General features: G+C 41.3%; 1 protein-coding gene across 8 annotated transcripts in view; it reads left to right on the forward strand.

The window, feature by feature from the left end:
* CCNY (cyclin Y) overlaps window positions 1–17,289 on the forward strand; it is a 322,018-nt gene that overhangs the window by 245,984 nt on the left and 58,745 nt on the right. For 7 of the 8 annotated variants that reach the window (XM_017848398.1, XM_017848399.1, XM_017848394.1 and 4 more), the window contains 2 exons: window positions 1,831–1,865; window positions 16,817–16,917. In XM_017848398.1, coding sequence (XP_017703887.1) covers window positions 1,831–1,865; window positions 16,817–16,917 — 136 coding nt within the window. The remainder of the gene's footprint in view (window positions 1–1,830; window positions 1,866–16,816; window positions 16,918–17,289) is intronic. The other variant, XM_017848401.1, reaches the window with a different exon arrangement.

Genomic DNA, 17,289 nt, shown 5'->3' on the forward strand with positions numbered 1-17,289 from the left:
GAAGGCAGGGGCTGATGTAGGGTGTTGAGGTGACCTTAGTATATGCGGTGGTCCCCACAATTGGGAGACACAAGTCTCTTTTGCACAAACCTATCACTGGGATGCTCTGAGAAGGACTGTCATCTCAGAATATTGTGGGTTCCCTGTGAGTTCTGTCGCCCATGTAGAAAAGGTTTCCAGATCCCTTCAGTCAGTAGGAAATCACCATAGAATTATCATCATATCCCTATCCTTGGCTGCATGCATAATAGTTTAGTATAAATTGATTTAAAGAAAACACACACACGTGCATGCACACACTGTATGTATGTATGTATGTATGTATGCAGGAATTTAAAACCCAGAGCTTCCAGCCAGACCATCCTGTTTGTTTTGCTATGGTTTACATGTGGATGCTTCCTTGGAGTCAGGTAAAATGTAATCCCTCTGCCTCCATGCTATGCATAGCAGACCAGTTTGTCGCTGCCGTCTGTGCACTCATGTTCTTTGTGTGGTAGTCTGGCCTCAGGCATGGCCAGGGTGCCCTGTCCTCTGACAGCAGGGGGCTGATCGCCTGCACATGGGTCCATCGAGCTACCTTCTGTGTGTCAGTCTCTTTTTAAAGTGCCTAACAGTATCCTCAGACAAATTTTTGCTTTTGCATTTTTGCTTTTGTTATCTTTGAGATATCAAGGGTGGAAAGCAGCATTCATTCCAGAGAGGACAAGATTTCCATGGAAAAGAGAAGTGTTTTTTTGTGAGCCTAAGAACAGCGTATGAATGTTAGAAAAACAGTTCCATCATCCCTCCAACAGATCAGCAGGAAGGCTTTCAAAACAGTAGTGAATCTGCTTTGTGGGGGCATGGACTGGAAGGAGAAAGCCTTCCTCTATCTTTTGTACACTGTTGTTTTAGGGTACCCCAAGATAACATTGTTGATTCTTGGGGACCTAGGATGTTATCTCCTTGAAGGAAACCTATTTTTCATGTCTTTTACAGTAACGAATAAATGTGTTGATGGATTAATCTGTACCCACAAAATGAGCCTTCAGAAAAGAAAATGCAAAGTTCAGTGATACTAGGTTATTGCAAGCTCTTCGTGTTCCCTGTGACTGACCCTTCTACCTCTCTGGGGCTGCAGGCTTCCATTCTGAGAAACATTGGTGTCTGGGGACACTGGAGGCTGAGCTGCTCAACACAGGCCATGTGTACAGACAGCAGTGTGAGAAGCCACCTTGTTAGAGCAGTATCAATTATGGTGACCTCTGTCAGCCTTATGGGGTTGGGGGTGGGTGCCACAAGGAGCTCCAGGGGCCTCCCAGACAGAGGACCACTGTATTCACCAGCACCCAGCATGGAGAATAATGGGTTTCCATGATAAGTAACGCCGCTGATGTACGTCGTCTTCCTGGATCTCAATGCTTTCTAGATGTTGTTGTTATTTATATTTCCCTTATATGCTGTGGAGCTTTATGGGTCTGGTAGGGTTGGGAATAAATAGTCCTATTATTTATTAATTATGTTAAACTAATAGATGCATATGAGTTTCATGACGGTTACTAATTACTTTTTTATTCAGTTAATGGAATCTGTTACCCCTTAATTGATTTCAGCTGCGGTTATATTGTTAGGGTGCTGTTGTTTAAATGGGTCTATATTTCCCTTTGTGAGCCAAGTTCATTCAGATCTGCGTTTGTGCAGGTCCCATATTCTTATGTTTGATAAATGAGCAAGTGGGTATGTTGGTTGGTGGAAGGATGGGACCACAACACAGGGGCCCAGTCCTCAGCCACCTGCCAGGGGTTGGCATGCAGGCATGTAACATTTCTGTTGCATCTTTTGTTTTCACAGTGAGAGAAAAACGCAAGAGTCTCTTCATTAACCATGTAAGTGAAGCTGTCTCCCTGTGTTTTTCATAATGACTGTATGGTATAAAGAGCTGAAATAACTGTGTCTGTGATGGTTGAAAATGGCTCATGTGCTTTGTAGATACTTGGAAGAATGTTGCAGTGTACTTATGCTTAGTGAGGTTTGTAATTTGACAAGCATTACTCGGTATTTGTCCACTGTCCCAAATATTTTTCCAGAAGCCCTAGACCACTATTGTTCATGAGATGATGTGTGTGAACAATAACATCTCAAACATCACCCAGCAAGTCCAAGCGAAAGGCACTTCTTTTTAATTTTTGATTCCTTTCCTTTCTCTACCCTCACCCCCAAATTACTCTTTCTCTCTTGCAGCTCAGTTTCATTTGAATAAACACATAATTGTTTTCCATGAGGCTCTCTGTCTCCACACTTGACTCTTCCCATTTGTTGTTTGTGGGTCCAGTAGAGTCTGCATGTTCTTCTGATGCTCCAAGAAAGAGGATAAACTTGATAACACTAAATTAAAAAAAGATGTTCAAACATTTGGCTGTAGTCTTTTGGCCATTCTTAGCCATGTCTCCCTCCCCTGGTGGTCAGGTGCAGGTGCCCCGTTGAGATACTTTATCCCTCTTCCTTCCTTGAGCAGAGGTGTAGTTGGCTGGCTCCAGCGCCTACTCCACACCTTATGTACCAGGCAAGTCCTAGCCACCCCTTCTTAGAAATATGCCCCTTTAGGAAAGAAAACTCTCTGAGAGGTATGGAATGATGAAACAGGTGTAAATTATCAAAATAAGTATGCTGTAAGTTCTCATTCTAAAAACAGAACCATGCAAGGGTCTTTCTCAGGATTTTTAGACTGTCTGCATCTATGTATTTGCAGATCTTGAAATACTTATTCCTAAAGCTGTGTATGAAAGAGACTTAAAGCCATAATATTGTATTCTCTGCCCTTTGAAAATATGGACAAAATGCAGTTGGGAAGAAATTCATAAGCTGGGCTCTTACACTTAAGGGACGTGATGCTATGCCCATAGAAGATTGATAACTTCTTTGTAGTCAATGTTAATATATATGCACATATACAGTTTCTAGGGGTCAGAGGGCTTATAATTTTTAGCAGATTCTTAAAGCAGTCTGTGACCTTTTCTCTCAGCCCCTTAAATTTCAAAACATCCATGTAAAGCACCTTTGAAATTGCAGTCTGTGTCATGAGGAAAATATGAAAATTGCGATGCTTTTTTTTTTTTTTAAAGCAGTATATACCTGGATATAAAAATTCGAGCGATTGGAACAAATTCTCTAAATCCTTGCTTCCATTTCTTTGCCTGCTGGGTGCACTTGAATGCTTTCCTACTCATTATACTCATTAGCACGCCTGCCAAGGAGCTTGCAAGGGAAAGGGAAGAGCTGGAACTGCATCCAGGCCATCTTTCCTGTTCACTGCAGCTCCATGGAAGGTGCATTGAAGAAATAGGAGGATAGGAGTTTGTGCCGCTCTGTTCTCATTGCGACTGATGATACAGAGGTGTGCTCCCACAGTTCTAACCTGCATACCTCTTTTAACACCCCTGCCCTTCACCCAGGCACACACCTAACCTTGCCATTTTGTGTCCTTTACAGTCCTAGCATCTGCCACACACTTGAGTACACACTTTCTGCACCCAGCACGTGGATTAGAATGGGAGGTCATGCATTCTCATGCACGATAGCTTCTAAAACCCAGCCCAGCATTCAAACCTCTGTAAAATCACATCTGATGACACAGAGTGAAATTGCACAGTTGTTGAGATCTATGCAAATGCACCTATTCCTATAGAAAAAAAATCTGGGTGCTAAGTTTCTTATATAACAAATGACCCTGTAACAAGGAGCATGACCCTCCAAACTGTGAACAGACCTCACTGCAAATGAGCGCCATCAGTCCTGCCACACTGGGAAAAGCCGTGGGAGTGTGCCAGTCCAACCAGCTGAAATATCATTTGAGTGAAATTACCTGCAGATTCAATTAGGCTAATAAAGCAGCTGTACTTTGCAGGTTTTGAAACTTGGGAATAGTAAGTTAGAACGGTGGAGAAAAGACGAGCAATAATAATAATCAGTACCATCTGCTGAGTGCTTTAAAGCGTGTGTGCCAGGCTCTGCTGTGATTGGTTTAATGGACGCATTTAGTTAGCACAATGGCCGTGCTAGGTAGGTACAATTCAGTATTACTATTTTACAGATGAGGAGACCGAGGCACAAAGAAGTTAGCCAAGTAGACAGTGGAGCCTAGGTTGAGTTCCAGGTGTTCTGCTTCAGCACCCCATTTAGCTCGCATCCTCTGTGCTCCTCAGATAATGACACCGGTTCCCGTGTGACAGAGGTTGTTTAGCTTGCTTATCTGAAGTTAGAGATAACATTTATAATTAAATTTGTGTGGCACAGTCTCTAGGGTTCATTTCTGAATATGGATCTCAACTAAAATTTGTCATTTAGTCTGTTACTGAACTCTGGAGTGACAGTTATTTTTCACCCTTATTATACCATTTCATTTTTTATTTGCCTTATTGTGAGGGAGATTGTTTCTTTAATTTCTCTTTCAAGTTTTGAAGAACCCACTTAGTGCATGTTGCTAAGATAACCTACAAAGAGGTTACTATTTAAAAGAAATGAATACAGTTGTGTAGGTAAGCCATTTAAGGCAAGGTGGATGTTCACCTCTACTCCCAGGACCATGATAACTGCAGGGGAAATAACCTCCTCCAGGTGGAGAAAAGTAGGGCTTTTCTGGTTTCAAACAACACACATGAGCAAGTGAGAAGAGTGGGCTTTGACCCAGGACATTCTCCAGGGAATGGGGCAGTAGAGAATGGAACCCCAGGCTAGAAAATGAGAGGGGCCTTTAAGTGGCTCAAAACAGCCAAGAGAGACTCAGAGGATTAAGTGAAAGGAGACCACTTCTCAAGGAATTATTACAGGTTTTAAAGCTTGAAACCATTTGAAAATAAACCACTTTGGATGTTTTGACAACAAGTTCAACCAGGGTGAATTATAAAGGTTAATATTCTAATCAACACCTATGTTTTAGATGTAAATAAAGTGAACAGTTATAGGAAGTTTTTGTGTTTGTTTGTTTGTTTGTTTGTTTTGAGACGGAGTCTCACTCTGTCCCCCAGGCTGGAGTGCATTGGCACAAACTTGGCTCACTACAACCTCCCCCTTCCGGGTTCAAACTGTTCACCTGCCTCAGCCTCCCAAGTAGTTGGGATTACAAGCATGCACCACCATACCCAGCTAATTTTTGTATTTTTAGTAGAGACAGGATTTCGCCATGTTGGCCAGGCTGATCTCGAACTCCTGACCTCAGGTGTTCCACCCACCTTATTAGCTTCCCAAAGTTCTGGGATTACAAGCGTGAGCCACTGCGCCCAGGTAGGAAAATTTAATGCATATGAAAGATATACGTATTTTTAAAAGGCTATGTAAAGGACTTTATTTAAAGTGTATACTTTGTTTAAAATTTGCTGACGTTTTGACTTTGCTTTTTTTTTTTTTAAAGGTTAGCTATTTTATGAATCTTTTAATTAAAGTGTGAAAATATTTGATTATATATTGTGGGTGACATTGTAGGTGGTTGGAGTTCATAATCACTCCTGAAAAAAAAAATCACTCCTGAAACTCAGAGAGAATGCATGCTTTTTATCTTAGCCTAACTTTTCTATGATTATCTTCCTGCTACCTGGTGATAGCATACCAAAAATGAATGGATTATTCTAAGAAGTTAAAAAAAAAGGTATGAAAACAGAACAAATCAGGAGTTGAATAGCCAGCTTCCTTTGTCTTGTTTGCCATAGGTGCACTTTGAAACGAGAAAACCAGACTGAGGATTATGTGTAGTGTCATCCTCAAAAAAACCAAAGCGTTTGTCTCAACACTGAGTCTGGTGATAGTTCAGGAAACTTTGTGAGTAAGTAAAGCAACTAGGGAGTGTTACTTATCAGCTAAGCAAGAGTCACATTATTAGCAGGACTTGGAGCCAGAAGAACTTTATTCAAGCCCTCATTCTGCCACCTGCTAATTGGGCAGTCTTGGAAACATCTTGAAATCTCAGTTCTCTTATTTCCTAGGATGGTTCATAATTTCAGACCTACTTGACTCAAAGAAGGTAATGATTTGCAGCCTAATTATAACACCATATATGTATGTTGTATTATTATTGCCCATTGGAGTTTAGGTAAATTTGATTTGATTTTCAAAGTTCAATATCAAAACTGATGAAAGTCTTGCTGGTATTTTGAGTATGGATATAGTTTTTTCATAATCATTAAGACCAAGATTTTCTGGGACGAGTATATTCTGTTCAGCTCCCTTTGGGGAATACTGACTTGAATAGTTTGCTGCTCTTAATGTAGTTCAGTTCCAAATCAGTTTCTGCCTTTTAGTTTTGAGTGAGGTAGGAATAGGATTCCTTGTAAAATGGTGTCTATTCTGGTTATAAGCTTCATCTGTAAGTCATAAAAGTCAAGTAATACAGTGAGCTACATCTAGGAACTGAAATTTAAAACATTTTAATCTTGCTTTTGCCTCTGGAAGATTTACTCTTAATAGAATGAGAGTTTATTGAGCAGCTGCTGTGTTAGCATCAGTGCCATATGCTTGGAGGATGTGAAGGAAGACTCAGTTTTAAAATATCAGTAAAAATTTAAAAAATCCAGTACGATTAAAGAAATCCAGCTTTTACTTTGAAATAATTTCAAATTTATAGAAAAGTAGCAGCAATAATTGAGAGTACAGGATTTTCATGTCACTAAAGGAACCTTAGATGCCCTGGTTGTCAGACCTCCTGTTCTGCTTCACCCAGGGATGTTGAAATGGGGTAGATATTTTGTTATTTTCTCTCTTCTTTTTGTTTTTTCTTCTTCTTTTTGTGGAATGTTTAGAAATGATAATGTTACACGTGGAAATACTGGTACGTTGAGAAGCTTGTGTAGGACATCAATTCCTTGAGTGTATTGGTTATGTCTGTGGAGGACTATATCTTTTCTTACCTTTCTGTTTCTTCTTCCCTTCCTTCATGCTGTCACTCTTGTTACGAGGCACAAAGGAAGTGGCACTTGTAAAGTGTAATGGCCCATTCAAATACAGGACAGCTGACAGGTGGAATTGCTTCCCTAGTGCCTTTGTGGAAGGTCATTTTGAAAGCTACGTTGTCCTTGTTAAGACACCCAAGTGAAGGGGCCACTGAGCTGATGTTACGATTTATCCTGGTAACTCATGGTGTGTTCTCCGTGGAAGTTTCTATGTTGGAAGCCCTGATCTTTTGTATATAGTGTTAGGATCTCATCCCTTAATTAGCCAGCACAAATTCTTGACCACAGCTGCCTGTTTTTCATATTGCTCAGACACTGCTATGTGTGGGGAAGGAGCTGTTCTCATTTTAGTCAGTCACTGACTCTTGCTTGGTTCCATTGCTGCCATTCCTGGGGTCAGGGGAAGCACAACCACTCCTGCTAGCTGGGCAGGCACTGAGTGCATCTTCGCTGTGCATTCTACTTGTCACTTCATTGCTCTCCTAACCTCCTCAGTTTTCAACTTCATCACCTTGCTCAGGGACTTCTGGAGTAGAGAGAAGAGAGGAATCAAGTGAAGCCTTGAAGGAGCATTGTATTTGAAGCAGGAACTTTGTCAGAAAAGCCCTTTAAGAAGCAGACTCTGTTACCCTTAGCCTTGTGTTATAATCTGTTCTTTGACTTTATAGATACATATATATGTGTGTGTGTGTATATATATGTGTGTGTGTGTATACATATGTATATTTTAACTTTTATTTCAAACTTACAGAATAATTATAATAATAAGAATAATAATAATACAGAAAACTCTCATCTACCCTTTAGCCAGATTCATCAGTTTTAAACCAGTATTCCCTCACATTCTGCATATCCTTGGTCATTGTCCTTTATTATTTTTTCTGAATTGTTTGTAAGTAGGTTGTCTGCATTCTGCCTTTTCTCCCTAATACTCCACTGTGTGTTTCCTAAGATCAAGGCTGTTCTCTGTGTAACCACAATATTGTCAAAATAAAGAATTTAACATTGATATGTTTCTTCTAATTAACTGACCATATTCCAGCGGTGTTAAGTGGCTCCGTAATGTCCACTACAGCGTGTTTGTCTGTGGTATGGGTTTCACTCCAGGCTGACACATGGCATTTAGTTGGCATGTACCCTCGATGTCCTTTAATCTGGAGCAGATCCTAGGCCTTTCTCAGTCTTTCAGGGCGTTGACACTGTTGGAATAATACAGGGTCAGGTTTTTTTTTATTGTTTTGTTTTTGTTTTTTTAAAATAATAACGTAATGTTTCTCATTTTGGATTTGCCCGAAGGATTCAGTTAAACATTTATAGCTAGAGTACTACATGGAGTGTAGCCTTTTTCAAGGCATCAAATCGAGAGGCAGGCAGTATCATCTGACTCTTGTTGCTGGTGTTGATTTTAATTACTGGACAAGGTGCTGCCTGGATTCTCCACTGTCTGTTTACTCATTTTCCCTTGGCAACTAACAAGCAGTCTCTGGGCAGGTACTTGAAAACCATGTAGATATCCTGTGCTTTATCCCCACCCCCTGATCTGTTGATCAGGCTTATGTGAACCAATCTTTATTATTTTTGGTCACAGAATGGTGGTTTTCCAACCCTGCCATACTTCCTCTCCCTTTGTCAGTAGGTGTTCTGCTTCAGCGGAGAGCCTTCTCTTCCCGTCTGTCCATCTGTCTGTCCATCCAGCCATTTTCAGTACAGATTCCTGGATTTCTGCTTTTCCAGTGATACCTAGTTCATGCCTCTGCTTAAATATTTTGATGCTCAAACTGTCCTAGATTTGGGTAGTGGCAGTCTTTTGACACTGGTTTTGTGTTCTTGTGACATGCTTCATCCTTTCATTTTGTTTTGAGAATTCCTTTGCTCTTTGGCACAATAAGATATTCCAGGCTTATCTTGTACCTTTGCCTCAACCCTGGATAGCCATTTCTCCAGAGAGTCCTGATTCCTTTTAGTGGCAAATGGTACTGGAACCAAGGTCTGGACACCATGTGTGCTCATTGCTGCTACGGTGTTACTGCTTCTAGGCCCATTTAGCAGGTGTAGCTAGGAAACAGACATTTCAGAAATCATGAATTACTTTAAATTTCCAATTCCAGTCTATCCCATAGGGTTTTTTCTTGACCTGGGCCTTTGACTTTTTAATTTCTAATGGAAAACTTATTTTTTAAAGTAAGTTTTATTGATATGCAATTAACATGTAAAATTCACCTTTTAAAATGTACAGTTCAGTGGTTTTTAATATAACCACAGATGTGTGCAGCCGTCATCACAGTCAATTTTAGAACATATTCATCACCCCCAAAAGAAACCCTGTACCCATTAGCAGTCATTCCTACTCCTTCCCCTCCCCAACTAGTCTACTGTTTGTCTCTGTAGATTTGTCTATTTTGGATATTTTATATAAATGTAATCATATAATGCATGGCCTTTTTTGAGTGACTTCTTTCACTTAGTATAATGTTTTCAAGGTTCATCCATGTATCTCAGAACTTCATTCCTTTTTATGGCCAAGTACATATCGACAAAGCAGAATTCTACCATAAAGTTGGCATTTTCCAGTTTTTGTTCTGAGATCCAAAGTTGGTTTATTTTCTCGCTTTCATAGAGAATGATTTGGTTCACCTGTGTTCTTAACTCCATGGTCATTTGCCTTCTACTTTAGTCTTGCTGTAAAAAATCGATCCCACTAAAAGCTGTACCCTTTTTTGAGGGGTGGGGGTAGGGGGACAGAATCTTACTCTGTTACCCAGGCTGGAGTAAAGTGATGTGATCTTGGCTTACTGCAACCTCTGCCTTCTGGATTCAAGTGATTCTGCTGCCTCAACCTCCTGAGTAGCTGGGATTACAGGCACTCGCCACCATGCCCAGCTAATTTTTGTATTTTTAATACAGACAGAGTTTCACCATGTTGGCAAGGCTGGTCTCAAACTCCTGACCTCAAGTGATCCAGCTGCCTTGGCCTCCCAAAGTGCTGGGATTACAGCCATGAGCCACTGCGCCTAACCTGCACCTTCTTTTTCTTTCTATGGAACATTAGTTTGTGAACACTTTGAGGTCAGAGAGGAAGATTTTTTCATAGTTTTGCTTTTTGTCTTTGTGTCTCCGTGACCCCTGGTGGTCTTGGAAAAGTGATGATGATGCTTTCCTTTCTCCCAGCCTGGTGCCTTCCACGTATGGGCATCCCCCTGTGAGCACGCCTGCTCTTGCTGATCAGTGCTCTGGGTTTCACAGGCTTCAGAATTCCACACAAAGTTCTTGAATTCCACTCCACCCTGTATTAGCTGTGTGAATAAGGCAAAGACACTTCTGCAAAATGAGTGGCCTTTATGGTTTCATGGAGACTATCTGTGAGCTGGGAGTTCAGCAGGTGGCAGGTGTGATTCTGCAACCCAGCCTCCCCTCCACTTCTGCACTCCAGCAGGCCTTTCGTTCATTCCTAGTCAAGGTATGCCAGTGCAAATGTCCTTTCTCTGTGGCCCAAGGAGGCTGCAGACCGAAACCTGCCTCCTTTATCAAGGTCATAGTTTGACCTCCTTAAGATTAAAAAAAATTGTGGAGCTTTCATATTTAGAGATTTCACTAATATTACTTCCTTTCACAAACTTTTACTGCTTATTTTCCTCTAGTAATATTGCTTCATTTTATTTATTTATTTATTTGTGAGACAGGGTTTCACTCTGTCACTCAGGGTAGAGTATAGTGGCACAATCATGGCTCACTGCAGTCTTGACTTCCTGGGCCCAACCCATCTTCCCGCCTCAGCCTCCTGAGTAACTGGCACCACCGGTATGCATCACCACACATGGCTAATTTATTTCTCTTTTTTGTAGAGATGAGGTCTTGCTGTATGGCTCAGGTTGGTCTCGAACTCCTGGGCTCGATTGATTCTCCCACTTGGGCTTCCCAAAGTGCTGGGATTATTGGCATGAGCTACCATGCCTGGCCCTTACATTATTTAATGCTTTTTTTTTTTTTTGATCCTAACAAACCTTTCTAGGAAGTAAGACCGTCATTGAAAATGGGAAGTTAAAGCCTAGAGACTCTTAAGTGTTAAGTGACTTAATATTTATTGAGTTCATCTACGTGCTAAGTACTTTACAGGTGTTACTCCTCATAGCACCACAATGAAGGGCAGGTTCTGTATCTGAATTTTATAGATGAAGACATTGAAGCTTAGGGAGGCTAAGCTTAAGGTGATAGGCTTATACATTTTAATTGATTATGAAAAGGGGTACTATTATTGGTTATTCTAGGACAACAGGGATAAACTACGGCTGTCCTGATCAAGCCAGTATGTGTGATTGTCCTCTGTAAGTAACTTGGCCATGTTTACACAACTCATCAGTAACAGAGCTGCAGCCCAACACTGAGCTTTCTGACTCCACTGTGCTGCCGCGCTGCCTGTCTGGAGTGCCTTGTCCACGTGAACTTGGCTCCTTGATCTGCCTGCCATGCCCCATTTCGTGTGTTCTGCATGTATCAGCATTTCACTGCCCAGTGGTGCAGGCCCCTGTCGCCAGCTCATTGCCACACAGCATGCCCTTTCTGCCGTAACACAGCTGCTGTGGCCACACTGTGGTCTCCCTCACAGAGGATCCTGTGCCGTCATGGAGGTAGATGACTTCCCACCTTTAGGAGAAGTGAGTACTCTAGTCCCAAGATGGAGCTGTTCTTCATTTGCTGATTCAAGAAAATTATCCAGTCTGTACCTCCAAGACACCTGCAGTCTAGACCCTAGAGACACATAGAAAACTGAGCCAGAAACGACAATGGAGAGTGACTGGTGCTGTGGAGGGCGAACATGGGCATAGAACACACAGAGGGGTGCCCAGCCCAGGTGGTCTGGTGGTGTTGGGAAGGCATCTAGAGGAAGCACTGTCAGCAGAGTGCTGAAGGATGAGTGGAGTCAGGGAGGGGAAAAGGTCTTTAGGGTATTATATGAGAAGGTTTAGGAGAGAACAGCTCAAGGGAAGGGCTGCAGAACCTCAGGGAGGGAGACACGGGCTTGGGAGTCAGACAAACATGGCTTTGTGCTCTGGTGTCTTAGATTTGATGTTGGAAATGCTACTTCATTTCTCTGATCTCCTTATCTTTAAAATGGCAATTCTACCTGCATTGCAGGGCTCTAAATGTTTGTGAGCTCTAAATGAATACACGTAAAGTAACCCAGCACACTGTGGGCTCATCCTTGATGGCAGTTAAATAAAACTGGCCATTGTTCCTTTCATCTTTGAATTATGTCCAAGTGTGGTGTGCAGGGAAAGAGGAAGTAAACAGTGAACCTGGAAAGATGGAGAGTTGACTCGTGTGCCTCTCCCCAGTGGAGAACCTCAGAACCATCTAGGCAGGGAGGCAACACGATCTGATTTGCTTTGTATTAAGATGACAGTAGCACTTAAAGAAGAATGGTTTGGAGAGGAGTGAGCCTGGAGGCAAGGTGGTTACTGCACTGATACAGGTGAGAGACCATGTGGCTTTCATATACCAGATAGTGGCTAGAGGGGTGCAGGGGAAAGGATGATGTGAAAGTGTACTTGGAGTAGAATTGATAGCACTTGATACAAGGAAACCAACAGAAAGGAAAACGAGGATTTCTGGTTTTAAGCCATTACAGTTGATTAGAGGAACAAATTAGTTTGGCATTTGAGGTGCCCATGAGGAACATTGAGATGGAGGGGTCAACCAGGCAGTAAGTAGTGAGCTCAGAACAGAAGTTGGGGCCAGAGAGGAGAGATTTGGGACTCAACACAGGGCAGAAGGAAGTTGAATTAATGAGAGTGGGTGAGAGTCGCCTGGGAAAGTGTTTAGAGGAAAACGAAAAGATGATCACATCTAAGGAAATTCAGAGAAGCAGAGTCCGCAAAGGGACTGAGACTGAGTGGCCGGAAAGATGGGAGAAAGCAAGGAGGAAACCCCAGAAAGAAAAAAACTTCAGTTCAAATATCAGATTGGTAGGAGGACTGCAGAGGACCCATCTGCATAGCAGACTTAGAGATTTTTGTGAATGGGGAGGAAGTGTGGAGGTTGAGCCAGTTCGGAAAGACATTTTGAAGAAGCCAAGGTACTAATTAGTTCTGGCCTGAAGAGAGTTAGGGCTTCTACTCCAGGTAGAGGGAGGTATGACCGATTTGCCAAGGAAGAAGAGGCAAGAAAGTGAGGGGACGCTGTCTGGTGGCCTCTGGGTTCTGTGACTCAGACTCCCTGTGGGGAGCTCAGCATGGTGATGGGTGGAGGGTTTGAGGAGGTGTCGCGGGTGGTAGCAGTTGAAATAGTTGGGAGAAAGATTGGGGTCATTGTGGAAGGTCCAGTGGAAGTCTTATCTCTGCTTCCTCCTCCTCTTCATCCTGCACTTTGATTGTATGTTTGTGTGTGCATGTACATGTGCATATCCATGTATCTTTGTATCTGACATACATCAGTATTGGAATTATCTAAGGGGATAATCTCATTATTTGGGACACATGATAACTCTTCAATAAAATCTTCTTAAATATGTCATTCAGCAATTTTCATATATTAGTGGACCTTGATGTAAATCACATTTTGTACTGTAGACATGGTGTGAATACGTGGACTAAATGAACTTGCTTCAGTCTAGCTCTAAAATTTGATTATTCTGCATATTCGTAACTTAATCTGTAAGGTTCACATTATTTCAAAGATACAGATTTTATTTCTTTAGAATAATTCATAATTGGGCTTCTCATTCATCAGGCTCCTCTTCTAAGCAGTTCGTGGTTGACTCTATAGTATCTGCGCTCTCGCTAAGACACTTGCTGTTTTTGGGACAATCTTTCTAAGTTGTCTATAGGATGATGTCCATCGTTTGCAAGTAAAACATTGCCTTAGGCATTTCCTTTTATGTTTTTCCAAAATGTTGTAAGCGTTAGGCATAAAGAACATCCCTGTTGCTTTGTTGACCTGTTTAACGCAGTTTCTACTTAACGATTACCGACAGGTGCTTCCCACATGCTCGCCCTGCTCAAGGTGCTTTACAAATACTAACTCGTGCACTCCTTCTGATAGACCCATGAGGTAGGATCTGTCATTTTCATCTCTGTTTTACAGCTAAGAAAACTGAGGGACAGAGAGGAGGCCAGGTAACTTGCCCAGGCCACACAGCTAGTTATGTCCAAGTCAGATTGACTACTAAGAGTTGTGCCCTGCTGTTTCTCCAGCGCATCACTTTGCCGTGTCATTTACTAGCAAAGATGGGAACCTAAGTGGCAGGGTCTGTGTGTGCACGTGCACGCGCACACACATGTACAAGCATACTAGTGTTTTCAGAATCATGGAGCAATACATTAACAAAAACATTTTGTGTAACATTGAGAACTACCTGACACGTGTGCTTATGAAAACTATCGAATTAGAGTGCCCTGTTCTGAGTGATGTGCCTCTGCCGCGTCCAGAGGCCAAGCATCAGTCAGTTGTTGGATAGTACCACACAGCAGGAGGTGTTGTACTTTCCTCCACCACACCCTGAGGGAACCAGTTCAACAACAACAACAACAACAACAACAAAAACCAGCGACAACCCTGGGGTCAAGAGCGTTTCTGGTGGAAGGATTACAGCTATTTCAGCTTTTTGGTGATGTGGGGTTCAGATTAAGCGAAGTTCACATTCTGTGAGTCTTGTAGTCCTGACAGTCAACAAATGACTTAGTGCCTAAATGGTCTTTAGAGTGTTGAGATACTCTGAAACTAAAACCTTTATAACTCAACACTTGGGATTTTTATTCAGTTTCAAATTTATTAAATAGTTTAAAAGCTGGCTTGGCATCCCCCTGGGGTCGAGGGCTTTGGCAGATCAGCCCTTAGTTCTGGGATGCTCAGACCCGCACCTGGGACAGTCCTCAGGCCAGGGCAGGGTCCCTTTGTGTGGCTGGCTTTGAGTTAACTCTCTGAACCTTAGGGATGGTGCACACAGAGGGGTGTCCTGCCCATTAACTGACAAAGGTTACTTCCTAGATTATGATGGGATATTCTCTGTATCCTGAGAGGTCCCATGACCCTGTGTATCACTCTTCTTTCCCTGACTTCATGGCTTATATTTTCTTAGGGAAACCATTTATTCTTTGCGAGCCCTGTTACATTTTAATCGGGAAGGAGTTTGCATCAGAGGAAACAATTGAAACCCCACAAGAAACACAAATGAAATATTATTGTCCTTTTCCTTCGTTGTTAGGATTTCTAAAGTTATCCCATATGTCTAAAAATTTATTAACACCAGAAAAAATTTAATTACTGGCTTTTAATGTTAAATATAGTGTCTGTGTTAAAGACAGATTTTGTTTGTAGTAGATTTTACATCTGTAGGAAAAATTCCCTAAGCATTTTTAGTTTATTACCTATAGTAATAGCTGTTATTAGAGTCTGAGGCTTTAGTATGTCTTTTATGACTTACATGTGATTGCTACAAGAGTTTAAAAAGAGGAAGAGAATTGTTTTTAATGTCTGGATTGTCTTAATGAAATGTGATTCATTTAATAGATGTTAAATGCCATGTGAAAACTGACATTTGACTTGAGACTTGAATTTCACAAGCGTTCTCTATGCCCTGTCTCCATACAGGCACTTGAGAGTGTAAGCCTAAGGAAAGAACCCTGGGGAGAGGCCTTAGCTTCTGAATTTCCTGGTTGTGGTTCTTTCCTTCTGACCCGTGTGCTGTTGATGTGAGACTGGGGCTCCGAGGGTCAGGATGCTTCAGCAGTGCAGTGCTGTCTAACTGATTTAAGAAATTGGAACCCCAAAGAAGTAACTAGTATCATTTATCTAGTTTTGAGAAGAGATTCTGTTTATAACGTTGTTTATATATTTCTCAGGCTGCCTCACATTTTCCTTACTTTATTACTGAGGAAATCTTATTAAATGGGAATAAACTTTAAGATACTGAACAGGGCATTTGGTCTCTAACATTGAGGCTTCCTTTACTAAATTCGTGGACTGTGTATACCAGGGTATGTTGCAGGCAGCCAGGTCAGGCATACGATATTGGGATCCCCAAGGAATTGTTGGTTTTTTTGTTGCTGAAAATGACACTCAGACATTCAACATAGCATCAGGCACGTGGAAACTTGTTTGCATAGTTTAATTTTTTTTCTAGTTTGCTTTTGATCAGGAGCTATCCAGATTGATGTGTACTTATCATATTGCCCGATTGTTGCCAGAAATCTATTTAGTGTTCAGCTAGCTGTTATCAGTGTGTGCTATAAATTCTATTTACTTCACCAGTATCTTCTAGAAGAAATTCTGTTCTAAAGTTCTCCAAAGAGCCCAGCACTTGTACAATTATGAAAGAACCTGTCATAAGACCACACAAAGAACTACCTAAAGGTCATTCATTGGTTGTATTTTCAAAAGTATCAGATAATCTTCCCCTTTAAAACTTATTTTGTCCTTAACAAAGCAGTATTTTTTCATTATAACTTTACCTGCTGAAATTCAAGCAGATTAATCAGGAGATTCTAAATTAACATTGGTTGCATTTTCCATGGCCCCTAAATCAACTGTATTTCAAGAGTAAGGAAAGTGGGTACAGTGTCTTGATCTTATGCATAAAACCAGGCCACCATCTAAATTGCAGGCTTTTGTTAGTGTAGTGTTTCATGCAAGCCATGGGGCAGGTGATTTTTGTGGACTCTGAAACATACTTTTTGATGCTTGATTGCAAGAGTTTACTGTTCTCCTGATGCAGGAAGTTAGGGACTAGACATGGTCCTGGTGACTTTTATATATGGAAGAGCAAGGAAGTTCATTTTATGAATAAAGTGTTTTTGTACTGTTCTTGGTGGTAATGTTGACATTTTCTTGCTAAGACATTTTTCCTCTGTGGTCTTATCTCAAGTTAAGGGGGTGATGTTAATCTTGTTGCTGTTGTTTTCTAGCATCCTCCAGGACAAATAGCAAGGAAATACAGTTCCTGCTCCACCATTTTCCTAGATGATAGCACAGTCAGTCAACCAAACCTCAAGTATACAATTAAATGGTGGGTATATGGATGGTTTTTTCTTTCTTTGTTTTTTTAAACTTAACTGAATGCTTTTTTCTCTTCCTTAACCTGACAGCTAAGCTGGTTGGTTGTGGGGTCTGAGAGTGATAAGATTGGATGGGTGGGAGTGGGGGTAGAACTGATAATTCAGGAAATCTTTTTGAAAAATGATTTTGGTAGTTAAATGTGGGGTATTCGAAATATTTTTACATATTTACATTAAAAGACCAAAATTTTAAAGTATTTTAAATGTAGATTACTTAAAATGTATTTTTGATTTTTTTTCATGCTTTCTACCCTTGCACTTTTTATTGAAGCCATCCTGGCATAACTCCACTAACTTTTACCTTCTAAGTTAGAAATGTGTTG

This window comes from Rhinopithecus bieti, unplaced genomic scaffold (genome assembly GCF_001698545.2).
Source record: "Rhinopithecus bieti isolate Rb0 unplaced genomic scaffold, ASM169854v2 scaffold_30965, whole genome shotgun sequence".
NCBI classification, from domain to species: domain Eukaryota; kingdom Metazoa; phylum Chordata; class Mammalia; order Primates; family Cercopithecidae; genus Rhinopithecus; species Rhinopithecus bieti.